Raw genomic sequence first — 15,044 nt, 5'->3', positions numbered from 1 at the left:
CGATGTTTTCTTAATTACTTCTTGGAGCTTGTTGTTCCTCCATGTTTGATTATCAGATGCCATATCTGCAAAATAAAAGCAGTATCATTATTTTGGCATAAACAATTTGCATTGATCAGTGTGAACCCATATTTTTTGTTGTCTCCGTGCATTTTTCACGGAATTGAGAGGCCTTTGGACTTGTATCATTACTCCTAATGTGTCCAAAATCTCATAAGGACCTTCCCAATTACTTTGCCATGGTCCAATTTTTCTAAAGGTTTTAATCATGACTTGTCCTCCTTTCTCAAATTTTGAGGTGTGTGGAGGAATCATTTTCTGCATGTGAGAAGCTGCATGTGGCAAAATGGAGTTCAGATTGTCTTGCAACATCTGTAACCATTTTGTTTTCTCAATTGCTTCTTTTTGCGGAGTAGACAAAAAGGGTTCATGTGGAAACACAAGAGGCATTTTTCTACCTGTCATTAGTTCAAATGGACTATATTGAGTAGATGAGGATGATGTACTTCGTATGCTCATCAGAACAAAAGGTACAGCATCTACCCATGTACTTCCTTTGTCTAGTTACATTTTTGCAATCCTGGATTTGATAGTCCTGTTCATTCTTTCAACAATACCTGCAGATTGTGGATGGTATGGGACATGAAATCTTTGCTGAATACCCAGAATTTTGCACATTGCTTGCATTACTTTACCTGTAAAATGCGTTCCTCGATCTGAACTGAGATCCATTGGGATCCCCCAAGTTGGAAAAACATGATTAACTAACATTTTTGCAGTAGTCAGCACATCATCAGAACGGGTTGGTAGGATTTCACACCATTTCTTGAAAATGTCCACAACTATAAGAGCAAAACGGAACCCATTTTTTCCTGTAGGCAATGGTCCTATATAGTCAATCTGTAATGTAGACCATGGACCATTAGCTGGAGGAATTCTTTGTAAGGAAGGTTTTTGTCCCTTTGGTCTGGGATTCACTTGGGCACAAATGAGACAAGATTGAATTACATTGTCTACAGTTTCCTCCATTTTTTCCCAGTAAAACTTCTCTTTGAGAACCTCTAGCAATCTCTGTTTTCCTACATGGCCTAAGCTTTCATGATTATATTTTGTGAATTCTCCTTGTAAATGTTTAGGTATTATAGGACACAGAAGCCCATTTAAATCATGACACAATATCCCATTTACATTAACAAAGGGAGATTTTAAATCAACCTGATAAGCAGATAAGGTATGATCCTTTTTCTGCTCATCTGCAAAAGATGGGACCTGTGCATCTGTCTTTCTGACTGCATTCACTAAAACTGGTTCACATGGAATCTCTGACTGTTCATTAACAGCTGCTTCTTTTGCTAATGTGTCAGCTGCTCTGTTACCAATGCTTAATTCATCATTCTCTTTCCTATGAGCTGGTACTTTCACAATTGCATAGACACAAGGCTTTTTCTCTGCAAGTGTAAAAATTGATTCTAGTATTTCTCTATGTGCCAAAACTTTGTTTGAAGCGTCTACGAAACCTCTTCTTTTCCAAATTGGCAAATAGTCAGTAAGAGAACGCACAACATATGAACTGTCACTATAAATTGCTAGTGGACCTTGGTTCTCTTCCTTGTCTACTGTCAATACTGTTTCTACAGCTAAAAGTTCTGCTTTTTGTGCTGAAAAGTGTCCTGGAAGTCTGTGTTGTATAGCATATCCTCTTTTAGGAAACCAGATTGCACAGCCAGAAAAATACTCCCCTGCAATACAGTAACGTGAACCATCCACAAACACTGGTTTATCTGTCTTCTCTGCTTCTCTGCGAAACAGAGGAGAATAGGAATCCTGGACCTCACATGAACACTTATGTTCTAATCCATTATATTCCATCAATTGAGGGAGTACATATTTGGCATTATGTTCAACCTGAATCTGTTTAGGTGATAAAGCTAGCAACCATTGTGAAAATCTTTGATTTGAAACACCTGGAATATTTTTCTCAAGGAGAAATTTCAGGGTGGAATGCGGTGTTTGTAAGGTAATTTGGTTAAACCCTACAATGTGCTCAGTTGCCTTCACTGCATAGTGAACTCCTACCAATTGTTTTACACATGTGTCAAAACCTCTCTCAACTGGGGTTAAAATCCTAGAGAAGTATCCCAAAATTCTCCAATTTCCTCCTTGCAATTGAAGTAACACGGAAGAAATAGAATTTTCAGATGTATGCACCTGCAAAGCGAATGGTGCTTGCTTTTCTACCGTAGCTAGGGCTGGTGCGATTTGCAAATCTTTTTTCAAAGATTCAAAAGCCTTTTGCTGTACTTCTGTCCAAGGACCAAAACCATTTTCCTCATTGGTCTTTAGAAGATCGTACAAACTCTTTGCCTTCTCAGCAAATGACTCAATGTACTCTCTAGAAAAATTCACTAATCCTAGAAATTGTCTCAGAGCTTTAAATGTTGTTGGCACAGGAAGTGCAGCAATAGCATTAATCCTTTCTTGCAGAGGTTGACGTTTACCCGGACTGATTTGAATACCGAAAAACTTGACCTCGCGTTTCATGAGCTGAACTTTACGAGTATTTAGCTTGAGACCTGCATCTTGCAACAGATCAAACAATTCTGCTAAAAGGATCAAATGCTCTTCCTCACTCTCTGACAACAACAAGATATCATCCACATACTGCAAAATACAGTCTGGCCTAGAAAATTTTGATAAGACTTTCGCTAAGGCTTGATGAAATACGCTAGGACTTAGGTGTAGGCCTTGCGGAAGACGATTAAAAGTATATTGCTGGTTCATAAATGAAAACGCGAACTTATATTGACAACTCTTCGTCAAAGATATCGAGAAAAATCCGTTAGCCACATCAAGCACTGAAAACACTTGAGCTTTAGCGTCAATTCGAGACATTATGTCAGGTGTTTCTGCAACTATCGGGGCACAATTTGGAGTGTATTTATTCAGCATTCTGAGGTCTACCAGAAGTCTGAAAGAACTAGGGTCATCTCGTTTAGGTACTACCCATAACGGATTGTTTGTCACTGAATTTGTTTTCCTAATAATACCCTGTTGTAAAAGTCCTTTTATGACAATAGATACTGGTTCAATAGACTCTGGTGGCAATTTGTATTGCTTCTGAGCTGGTGGATCCCTCCCTTGCACATCTACCTCCATGTCTTTGAATAAACCCGCCTCATTTTTTCCTTGGCTCCATAGATTTTTGTAAGATTTGACCAATTTTTCCAGATCTTGGTTATCACCAATATCTGGCCATCTATGGTCTTCAGCTAACACTTCTGCTAAACAGATGCTACCGACTTCACAATAATCTGCTGGGTCAATTACCACAGGCTTTCGATTAATGGAACCTTTCCAGATGACACCATTACCTAGATCAATTATCCAACCTCTTTGTTGAATGATATCTGTTCCAATTATATTCTCTTCACCGGGAGAATACCAAATATCAATCTCAGTATCCAAAAAATGAGGAATTTCAAATGAAACTTTTTTACATTTTGAAGCTTTTGAATTACCTGATCCATTAAATCCAACAACTGTGCAAATTGCTGCATTTGTCAAAAGAGGTAATTTTACACCTGTAATCGATATTTCAGCACCCGTATCAACTAAAAAACTCAGTTTTTGACCATTTAATTTTGCTTTGATATAAGGACGTCCACATTTATCTAGACTTATTGGTGCAACATATTATAGATAATGAGACTTTATTTCCCTTTTACTATCTTGTACTCATGGGGTAGGCAGTAATGCATTTGAATCACCAATGGCTGATTGTAAATTCTTTTCATTCATGCCAGTGCTGATTGATAATTCTCTGATTTGTTTTATCAGAGGAGCATAAGGAGAAGAAGATTGAGTTACATTAGGACGAGGAGGAGCATAAGAAGAAGATTGGGTTACATTAGGACGAGGAGGAGCAGATGGTTCAAGAGATACTAGTCCATTTTCTTTACCTATATTTCTTGAATCTTTCATCTGCATATCCCTTAAGAATTTTTTACACTGGTAACGTAAATGACCTGGTCTCTGGCAATAATAACAAGTGATGGGCTCTCTCTGTCTAACTTGCTTGCACCTGTCATAGTTACTAGGAGCTGACCTTCCTGTCTTGGCTGTTGACTGACTATTCCGTTTAAAAGTGTCATTTTGAACCAGAGCTATCTTAGACTTAAGATTGCCCTGTTTCATTTGTCTTCTTACTTTATCAATGAAACTTGATGCTTCTAATAAAGAATCTTTTTCTTGTGCAATAGCTAATGAAGCTGGATCAAGATATTTAAATTTCTTTGCAAAAGCTTTAATAATCCCTGAATCGGTTTCATTATCTACTCCCAAAACCATTTTATATGCCTTTGAGAATCTTATTTTGAAAGCAAACGGATCCTCATTAATTGAGGTCTGTAAGGAATCAAGTGTTTCAATTGACGGAACATCATCGCCCGTTGTACATAATAACAATTGTCGTAGTCTGTCTGAATCGTCACTATGTTTTTCCTGTCCATTGTCATCAATAATAGGCGACTTTGTTAGTCTTCTAGCATAATGTGCAGGTAACCAAAGATAAAATATATGATTACGCTGTTCGTCTTTAAGGTTGTACCGATCAGTGTAGGACTCAAATATGTCTGCATTATAAAAAGCGTCCGCCCTTAAATCATATGCTGGGATGTCTTTTAAAACTTTAATTAATTGGTCATGTATTTGTAACTTTAATTTTGCTGCACGGTCAAGTAATTTTTTCTTTCTAACCTCTGTTTCATCATCAGCCATGTCTTCATTTATTTCTGAATTATCAGGAATATAGGAAGCTTGAGGCTTTGTTTTAGATGAAGAGGCCTTTGTTTTTCCATCTTTAGATAACACAGCAATCTGTGTCAATCTACTGTCATTCTGTAGTTTTTCCAAAAGATTATTTTTGGATTCAATTTGTTCCTCAAGATTCTCTACATAATTACAAAAAATCTCACAATTAGGACAAGCAAGAGAATCTTGAGACAAATTTTCATGTTTCCCTGTGTTCTGTACAGTGTTACATTCTGTCTGCTGTAATGTACACATATTTTTAGCAGGTAAATCAACATTAATAATCATTTTGTTAAATATACATACTAGTTTAAGGATATTCGATATTTTTTTACGCTGCTTATTTATAGAAAATCTAGTTTTATCTATCTGTAGATTGGCATTTAAACATTCCTTGTACATATATGCCCAAAGATGACTGTCATTTGGATAACAAGACACATCTTTAAATTCAAGCTTACTTTCTCTAATTAAATCATCAATAAAATCCATGATTTTACTCACCGTATTTTAGAAGAATTTCTCGTCTTTAGCCGGCTTGGTTCTTGGACCTTTCGTCCTCGTCAGATGGAACACAAACGCCTCTTTCTAGGTTCTTTGTAGGTTTTTTTCCCCGAGACCGAAACAAAAAATGTGTTGAGCCTCCCCCCTTTGTTGGGGGACAGGGAAAAAAAAATTCTGGCTGGCTATCGCCAATGTAAAAAAGTAAGAGAATCTGATCTCTTCTTTCACAGACACGTGTTATGTCAACAAATGTCTTAGTAGGCGTTTTGTTCAATAGTTCAATTAGCCAGTCTATCTTAAATCAAAGTGTGAATTTATTCAGACACACTTGGCATCAACTTGAAAATACATAGAAAGTTATAAAACTTCATACAGCTTAGATATAATAAAACAAAAAGATGTAAAGCTTAAAAGAAAGCATAAGAAAAGATTCAGTTCAGCTTTGTGTTGCTCTGTAGTCAGAGAGGTGTCTGCAATAGCAGCTGTTTGTGAAGTAGGCTGTATTTAGGCCTAAAGTAAACAAGATGTCTTCATCAGTGTTCAGAGTAAATGTCTCTTCCTTTGTGTGAGTGTAAAAGATGTGAAGTCCTTCTGTGTGTGGCTGAAGGACCAATGTAATGTGTCTTAGCCTAGTGTAACACTGTTCTTTATACCATTTCCAGACTGCTAGTCAGCAAAATACAATGGGACCATATATAGCTTAGTCTAAAGATGAAATGGTCATTTACACGGTAATTCTAAATATTCCCTAATATAATAGCTGACACGCTCGCTTAAACTTCTTAGATTGACAGCAACACACAACAGTTTCCTATAAAAAACTCAAGGTGTATGACCTTTCTACATGGTCAAATTCTTGTAAAGGCTATATTCTTTAAGTTACAGATACTGTACTAAAACTTACAAATGTATAATACTATAATTGAATGTATACATATTTCACACAAATTCAAACTAGCTAACTAATTAAATACCAATATCAAATAACTATATTATGGATAATCTATGATTCTACTTTTCAAGTATATTGTTCCATTATATGACACATTCTTTAAGTGTATTCTTATCTGTGAAACCACTGACCTACTGACCTTTAGTCATAAGCCTTGGACATGGAGAACAACTGGTACCAAAATGACATTCACACAACCTAGCTATTTCAAGATTTGTCTTATGCTGAGCTGAGCGAGCTTTACAAAGTTAAAGCTAAAAGGGAACTCAAACTGCATAACTACAAACCTTGGTTAATATGCCAAATTAATATAATTTATTCTACAACCCCCTTACCATTTCACACGGGGAGCCGGGATTTGCGGGTCCCCTTGTTAAACCACCACCCCCACAACCACCGGGCAAGGCTTGTGGGGATGAGGCCCTTGTCCCCATCAAAGTGAGGGACAAGGTGCATTGGGGGGGCGACCCCCAAAGCATCCTCCCAATGTTGAGTGCATGTGGCTTGGTACGGTTCAGGAAGGGCACTCTCTCATTTCCTGTGGCCTGCCAGGTTGCGTGCTCGGATAAGGGTCTGGTATGGATTTTGAGGGTGACCCCCACAACATTTTTTTTTAATTGTTGTGTGGGGTTCCCCTTAAAATCCATACTAGACCTGAAGGGCCTAGTATGGAATTTTCGGGGGACCCCCATGCATTTTTTTGAAATTTAGTTTTTTTTCTTAATGCTGTTTTTAACAATAAACTTTTATGTATATTGCCGACTCATCCCTAATGCTAACATGACCTGTGTGCAAATAGCCTTAAAAAAAACATAAAAGTGAACCAGCGTTAAAAAAAAAATTCAAGTTTAGAGGTGCGCCTGTTCAACCTATGCAAATGCATTTACGTTGCTTGACATTTACTAAGATTTTGCCAGCACAGTGAACTAAAGCATTTGAACGTGTGCAAATGCCGCTTGCGCATGCACAGTGCATAAATTGACCTCACTTGCAGACGCAGCGGGCTTGTTCAAAAAAAGTTACTTTCTCATTCTATTTTGGACATATTTATTACTTGGGCAGGTATTACTATACTTCTTCATATCACCCACAACACCCCCATAATATTGGCACTTACAGCTTCTTTAAATTTTGAGTTGAAGAATGCGTGCGCCTTGTCTATAGTGGCACACCGATCGCCACCTCCCGTGGCCCAAGAATATTATAGCTAATGGGGAATTGCGCTGTGTTACAGGCACAAATGTTTTGGAAATACGAAAAGGCCCGTTGCATGCGCCGCAACTCATGGTGCAAACCGTTCGTAAAATCAGCCCCCTTGTGTCATATCTCACTAACTATGCTAGTTATGTGTGTTTGTTTTTCTTTTTTTCCTTTCCCTCAGAGATTGTGTTTTTTCAGCATTCTGCTAAAAAGTATCACGGACAGTACTCAATTGTCTCTATTGGATATATATATATATATATATATATATATATATATATATATATGAGATATAAACTCACTTTTAAGACTGGAGAACGTCGCTGGATTAGCTACAACCCTGAGGGGTACAAAGGCCTTATTGCCAAACATGAGAGTGTGAGGCAAATACTGTTGGTGGGTGTACATCCTATGGGGAAGTGGTGACACGCTTCACACTTGGTGTGCTGTGGAGATTATCCAATTAACTACATTTGACTCTTCACGGACTGATATTTATTTATCCAGCTATGGACATGTTTACTGTGCACATTGTTTGACTATATACCCTACAAGTAACACTGGGTGCTATTTATTTTCTTCATTCCTTATTCTTAATTTGCTTAGCACCACTATGTGGTCTCACGTTTATTATCATTTTGTCACTGACTTTGGCTCAGTCGTAGGATCAATTGTAGAGTGAAATTATTTTGTTTAGTTCCTTAGGAGGTTTTGATGGTATTGTATTGCCGGAATTAAAAAGTAATTTAATAAAAAAATATATATATTTTATAAATGTCAGTTTTGCTATGATAGGTTCTATCCACTGTACAGATGCGCCACTTTACAGACAGACTAAGGGGACCCCACAGTCACTATATTTAAAATAATTTTTCATTTTTGTTCTTGAACTTTAACCACTTACAGACATTTTGCTGGTCAAAGACCAGACCACTTTTTGCGATTCGGCACTGCGTCGCTTTAACTGACAATTGTGCGGTCGTGCGACGTGGCTCCCAAACAAAATTGATATCCTCTTTTTCCCACAAATAGAGCTTTCTTTTGGTGATATTTGATCACCCCTGTGGTTTTTATTTTTTGCGCTATAAACAAAAATAGAGCGACAATTGTGAAAAAAACACATTATTTTTTTCTTTTTGTTATAATAAATATCCCCCAAAAATATATAAAAAAAAATTTTTTCCCTCAGTTTAAGCTGATACGTATTCTTCTACATATTTTTGGTAAAAAAAAATCGCAATAAGCGATTATTGATTGGTTTGCGCAAAAGTTATAGCGTTTACAAAATAGGGATAGTTTTATGGCATTTTTATTAATAATTGTTTTTTTTTTAACTAGTAATGGTGGCGATCAGCGATTTTTATTGTGATTGCAACATTATGGTGGACACATCGGACATTTTTGACACATTTTTGGGACCATTGTCAGCTATACAACAATCACTGCTATATAAATGCAGTGATTCCTGTGTAAATGACACTGGCAGTGTAGGGGTTAACCAGTGGGTGGCAGTGTAGGGGTTAAGTGTTCCTAGGGGTGTGTTACTAACTGTGGGGGGTTGGGCTTTCATTTAGTGAACACTGATCTCTGCTCCAATCACATGGAGCAGAGATCAGCGTCACTAGTTGCTAGGCAGAATGGAGAAATGCTGTTTACAATGGCATTTCTCCATTCAGCCGTCCTGTGAGACGATCGTGGGTATGCCCGTGGCGATCAAGTCCGCGGGACCCGCAACCGGACCCACGGGGGTCCCGACCGGCACGTGAGCTGGTGGCACGCTCATAATGGCAGGGCGGCATTGAAGATTGGACGTACCTGTACGCCAATATGCCTGCCCGTGCCATTCTGCCGACGTACATCGGTGTGCGCTGGTCGGGAACCGATTAAGCATCATTAAAATCACTGCTCCTGTAAAAATTATGTTTTTTTTAAACTTTTTTTGCATTGATACATGTCCCCCAGGGCAGAACCCAGACCCCATACCCTATTTATGGCCAATTACTTGCATATAAGCCTTCAAAATATTGCTACTATAATCACTTATCATGTCATTTTTAATTGATGTGTTAAAAACCTTATTTTATTTAAATAATAGTCTGTAAAGCCTGTAAAATCCCAATCCACGGATATGTTCCTTTATACATTGATTTGAATGGAAGATGGCATTCCCAGGGATGTGAAACCGTCGCTTTTGTTGTTTATAGATTTGGGGAATGATTCAAGCCACTGCCGTGTTTTTATTGGAAACATTTACCTTTTCTTCCTGCCATGACATAACAGGAAGAAGGAAGTTTCATGAATCCTTTCTAAAGGTGACAGAGACAAAAACAAGTTTTTAGTAGAGTGAGAAAAGGTTAGAACTCTTGGTAATGGTTTATTGCTGTCAGTGCTTTTCTGCATGGTGACAGCTACTCCCTAGGTTCTTGTACTGGTTTCACCAAGATAAAAAGCGAGACAAAATCTCTAAGACATTAAAGTGATATTAAAATCTTGTTTTTTTTGTTTAAAAATAATAAATCTGTTATACTTACCTGCTCTGGCGAGGGACCCAAGAAGAGCAGCCCAGATCCTTCTCTTCTCGGGTCCCTCGCCAGTGCTCATGGCCCCTCTCTCCTGCCAAGTGCCCCCACTGCAAGCAATTTGCTATGGGGGTACCCGAACCAACCCGCTGCTCTGTGTGTCCATTCAGACATGGAGCAGCAACTCGGTCCCGTCCCTTCTCCCGCTTAATTGGCTCACTGACCTTGATTGACAGCAGCGGGAGCCAATGGCGCCCGCTGCTGTCTTAACCAATAGGGAAGGAGAGTCCGGAACAAGGCTCTAGTGCAACATCGTTGGATCAAGATGGGAATCAGGTAAGTCTTAGGGGCCTGAGGGGGGCTGCTGCACACAGAAGGTTTTTTTATCTTAATGCATAGCATAGCAATGCATTAAGATAAAAAAAATACTTCTGCCTTTTACCTTTTTGCCTTCTACCACTTTAAGAAAAACTTGACAGAATTTTAACCCATGCCCACTCCAAACATCTAAAATATTTTTCCCAGAATTGCGATTTAAGTTAACCACCTTTTAGAGTTTTTAGAGCCGTATGTATCAGATTCTTGAAGGTCTAAGGTAAAGTTGTGATCCTGATGTGAACTATCTCTCTATAGAGAACTGACTAAAGATGGCCATATATGACCCAAAAAATGTGAAGCCCTGCCTATGTCACAGAACAGTCTATAAAGCCAAAAAGAGAGTATATACATTTTAAAAATGTACTTACCTCCATGTAAGGTATAATGCAGCAGGAGAGTGCTCCAAGCAATCTACGATGTGTTATCTGCTGGAAAACGACTACAGGCAAACAGAAAAAAAGAAGAAGAAAGTCCCAAAGTGCTACAGCAGCCAGGATGGAGTCCCAAGCACTCTTCATAGACATGCTATGCCATACTATGCACATGATGGATAGATTACCAACAATCCCAACAGCAAAGACCACCAGAGACAAAAGAAGCACTCCATAGGCACTTAGGGAATTTTCACCCAAAGGATATAGTGAGTTTACAATCTTTGGTGCCCCAGTAGATGAAGAAAAAGAATCATTATACAATCTGTTTAAATTTGGCATTCCACTTGTTGGTGATTTGATGAGCCTTGGGTATCCCAGTAAGGCAGGGTTTTGTCTAGACTCGTCAGTTTGCAAACCTTTTTTGCCTTGATTTTTCATCTGTTTTGCTGCTTCTTTTTCCACCACATTTGTGCTTCTGGGCAAACTCAGGTTTCCATGCAGTGAACTGGAATCAGTAGATTCAATATTTAGTAACTGAAAAAACAAAATAAACAGTAAATACCTGAATATGACTGCTAAGCCTCTCATATTTGCAGAAAAAGTCTTGAAGCATGAAGGAGGGGGAATGTAATGAGTATAGACGGTTGGGGAGAAAAGCTCAGCTGGGGAGAACACAAAGCACCCATTATTCTTTTCTGAATGCCCCACAGTTCCTCTCCCACATGACTGAACATTGTGCCAGACTCTTCTCACTACTGTTTAACATATTCTAAATCCCTTGTCAATAACTTTTGTGTCCTGGCACCGGCTATTGGTGTAATTTATAATTACAGTTGAAAATATAGTAGAGTTCACACAGGGTTTAAAATGTTGCAATCAGGAAGAGTGAAAACAAAAGGATATGTTAATTGTTTAAGTCACTGACAGAATATGTATACATTGTACTGGCCTGCAAAATTCTGCTTTGAAATATCCATCGATGTGTCAATCAACTGGAAACATAGAGTGATTACCTATATATTTACCAACCAAGTAAACTATAACATTCCTAGGCAATAAAACAGCAAAAAGAAAATGTATCCCTTGGAGTAATAAAACAAGCAAAAACAGGATTTTTAAAAACAGCTTACCTGTAAAAATCCTTTTCTTTGATGTTCATCAGGGGCCATAGTAGTTACTATGTGGGTTACAAGGCCACTGATAGGTGATGGACACTGGCATGCCCTAAGGCAAGAAGTGTACTCCCTATATAACCCTTCCCACTTTTGGGAGTCGTCAGTTTTGTAACCAAGCAATACAAGTGTATACCAAGAAGGGAGGGACCTCTGTGTACATCAAAGAAAAGGATTTTACAGGTAAGCTGTTTTAAAAATCCTGTTTTCTTTTCTTACATCAGGGGACACAGAGCCATAGGAGTTACTATGTGGGATGTCCCATAGCAATGGCAACTCAAGGGAGGGAAATGCAACAAAAAACAGAAGGCCAGAGGACTCATACTGTAGCCTGCAGTATACTGTGCCCAAAGGCAATATCATGACCTTTAATATTGATTTGATAAAATCTGATAAACGTATGAACCGAAGACCAAGTCACAGCCTTACAGATCTGAGCTATGAAGGCCTGATGATGCACCACCCAAGGGGCACTAATCGCCCAGGATGAGAGTGCTCTAACTTAAGAAGGAAGGAAGAATTTTCTTCTTTAAGCTGAAGCTTGAACAATCACTTGATGAATCCATTAGGAAAATAGTGAATTTTGACGCTGCCTGTCCACATCTTTGGACCTTCTGGCAGTACAAACAAAAACATCTGTTTTGTGAAACCTGAGCGGTCGCCTTAAAATAGACTCTGATCGCTCTTATTACATCAGGGAAATGTAGTCCCTTCTCTTCCCTAGATTGAGGCTTTGGGAAAAAGAAGGAAGAATAATATCTTGGTTTAAATGAAAAAAATCTGTTACCACTTTCGGGAGGAATTCAGGATGAGGACATAAAACCACTTCATCCTTATGCATGATCAAATATGGCTCTTTACAAGACAGAGCCGCTATTTCTGATATTCTTCTAGCAGAAGTAATGGCAACCAGAAAGATTATCTTTCTTGTCAAAAAGAACCAAGGAAATTTCTCATAACGGCTCAAACGGCTGATTTAGCAAAGCCGATAAGACCAATTTAAATCCCAAGAATTTTAGAGGTGCCTTGATAGGGGGATTAATCCGTGTTACCCCCTGAATAAGCTACACACCAAGAGTGGGAAGCAAGAGGCCATTGAAAAAAACACTGACAAGGCCAGCTTCATTTCCGATCCCATATGCAGGATATCAGGGATCCTGCCTATGGCATTACTTCCTGGGGTGCCAACCCCTGGATCCACATCAAGAAACATATGCCTTCCAGACTCTATAGTAAAATGATTCTGGAAGCCGGCCTCCTGGCATTAATCAAGTAGACCCTACCGAAGGAGATCACCCACGATCTTTTATAAAGTGGGATTCAACAGTCAAACCTGTTAAATTTTTTCTCCGTAAGGTAGGATGAAATACCAGACCTTGTGCGAGAAGGTCTGGCTATAATGGCAGAGTCCGTAGGACTCCTACTGCTACCTTTATGATCTTGGTAAATCAAGATCTTCTGGGACCCACTGGGGCCACCAGAATCACCTCCTTTCGTTCCTGCTTAATCCTGCGGAGAAGGCGAGGAAGTAGCAGAACTGGAGAAAATGCATAGATCAGTGAAATCTGATCCCATGGGAAGACTAATGCATCTGTTGCGCCTTCTGGCAGATCCCTTGTTCCCGACACAAAGTTGTCGAATTTTCTTGTTGAATTTGGACGGGAATAGGTCCATGTCCGGAATACCCCATTTCTGACATATCGCTAGGAAGATGTCGATTTGAAGAGATCATTCTCATGGAAATAATTGTTGGTGAATCAAGTAGCCCACCTGCCAATTCTCTGTTCCTGAAATGAAAAATTGCCGATAGGCAAGGAATGTGGTGTTCTGCCCAAGCTAGAACATTATTCACCTCTTTTTGGGCTGCACAACCTCTTGTGACCCCCTGGTGATTGATGTAAGCCACCGCCGTGGCCTTGTCAGACTGAATCCTGACAGGACAGTCCCGTATTCCGACCGTCCCAGATTGTAGGGCCAGACATACTGCCCGAATCTTCCAAAAAGTTGATAGGCAAGGTCCTCTAACCCTGACCATCTCCCCTGAAAAGAATCCAGGGCTGCTCCCCAGCCTAGAAGGCTGGCATCTGTTGTTAACACCTTCCAGGATACAGATAGAAAAGATTTTCCCTTTTGCTGGATAACAACCACCAATTTAGGCTCTGACTTACGTCGAGAGCCAAGTGTATTGGAAACAAACAAGGCCTGAATCTTTTTATTCCAGACTGACAGGATGGTGTTTTGAAGTAGTTTTTGACTAAAAACTACATGTAAGGGACGGCCTCGAAGGAGGCCACCATTTTCCCTAACAATCTCATGCACAGCCGAATGGAAGGATTTTTCTTTGTTTTGATAAGTTGAATTATGCCCTGTACACACGGTTGGAAATTCCGACGGAAAAGGTCCGATCGGATTATATTGTGGGAAAATCCGATCGTGTGTGGGCTCTATCAGACTTTTTCCGTAGGAATTTCCAATGGAAAAAATTTGAGAGCAACAAAATCCAATCAGACTTTTTCCGATCATTTGTAGAGAATTCCAATCGGACAAAGTGCCAGATCAAATTAAGAGACCGAAGCTATTGGCTACTAGCCGCAACGTAGTCCCGTCACAACGAACGAACGTCATCACGTTCCAAATGATCGGATGTTCCGACAACTTTGTCCGGCCATGTGTATGTAACACCAGTTTCAGACAAAATCCATCTGAAAAAATCAGACGGATTTTGTTGTCGGAATGTCTGACCGTGTGTACAGGGGTTTAGTCCTACAATGGAACGGACTGTTGTCTGGGGTAAGAATATCTTCTTCTGTACGGTATCTATAACCAGCCCCAAGTACTGTAATCTCCTTGATGGTTTTAAGGAGGATCTTCCTAGGTTGAGTATCCAACCCAGAGATTTCAGGTAGTTACAGCTGTGATCAGACTCTGATTTAGACCCGAGACTGAATGATCTATTAAACGCAGATCTTCTAAATACACTAGGACCGTTATGCCTTGAGCCCTTATCTGGCTAAAGGAGGTGCCAGAATCTTTAAGAACATCCTTGGTGCTGTGGCTGAACCAAATGGCAGGGCCACAACTGAAATGATAATTTTGTATTTCAAAATGCAGACATTTCTGGTGAGTGGGAAAATTT

The 15,044-nt window shown here is 39.3% G+C and overlaps 1 protein-coding gene across 1 annotated transcript in view; it reads right to left on the bottom strand.

Moving 5' to 3' along the window:
- LOC143957213 (G-protein coupled receptor 37-like 1) overlaps window positions 1–11,451 on the bottom strand; it is a 295,634-nt gene extending 284,183 nt beyond the window's left edge. Inside the window, exon 1 of the mRNA XM_077467356.1 lies at window positions 10,731–11,451. Coding sequence (XP_077323482.1) covers window positions 10,731–11,324 — 594 coding nt within the window. The 5' untranslated portion in view covers window positions 11,325–11,451. The remainder of the gene's footprint in view (window positions 1–10,730) is intronic.
- Window positions 11,452–15,044: the final 3,593 nt, after the last annotated feature.

The sequence above is a fragment of the Lithobates pipiens genome, unplaced genomic scaffold (genome assembly GCF_037356315.1).
Source record: "Lithobates pipiens isolate NorthernLeopardFrog02 unplaced genomic scaffold, aLitPip1_a1.2 Scaffold_52, whole genome shotgun sequence".
Lineage (NCBI taxonomy): Eukaryota > Metazoa > Chordata > Amphibia > Anura > Ranidae > Lithobates > Lithobates pipiens.
This window is presented reverse-complemented; position numbering and strand designations above follow the sequence as displayed.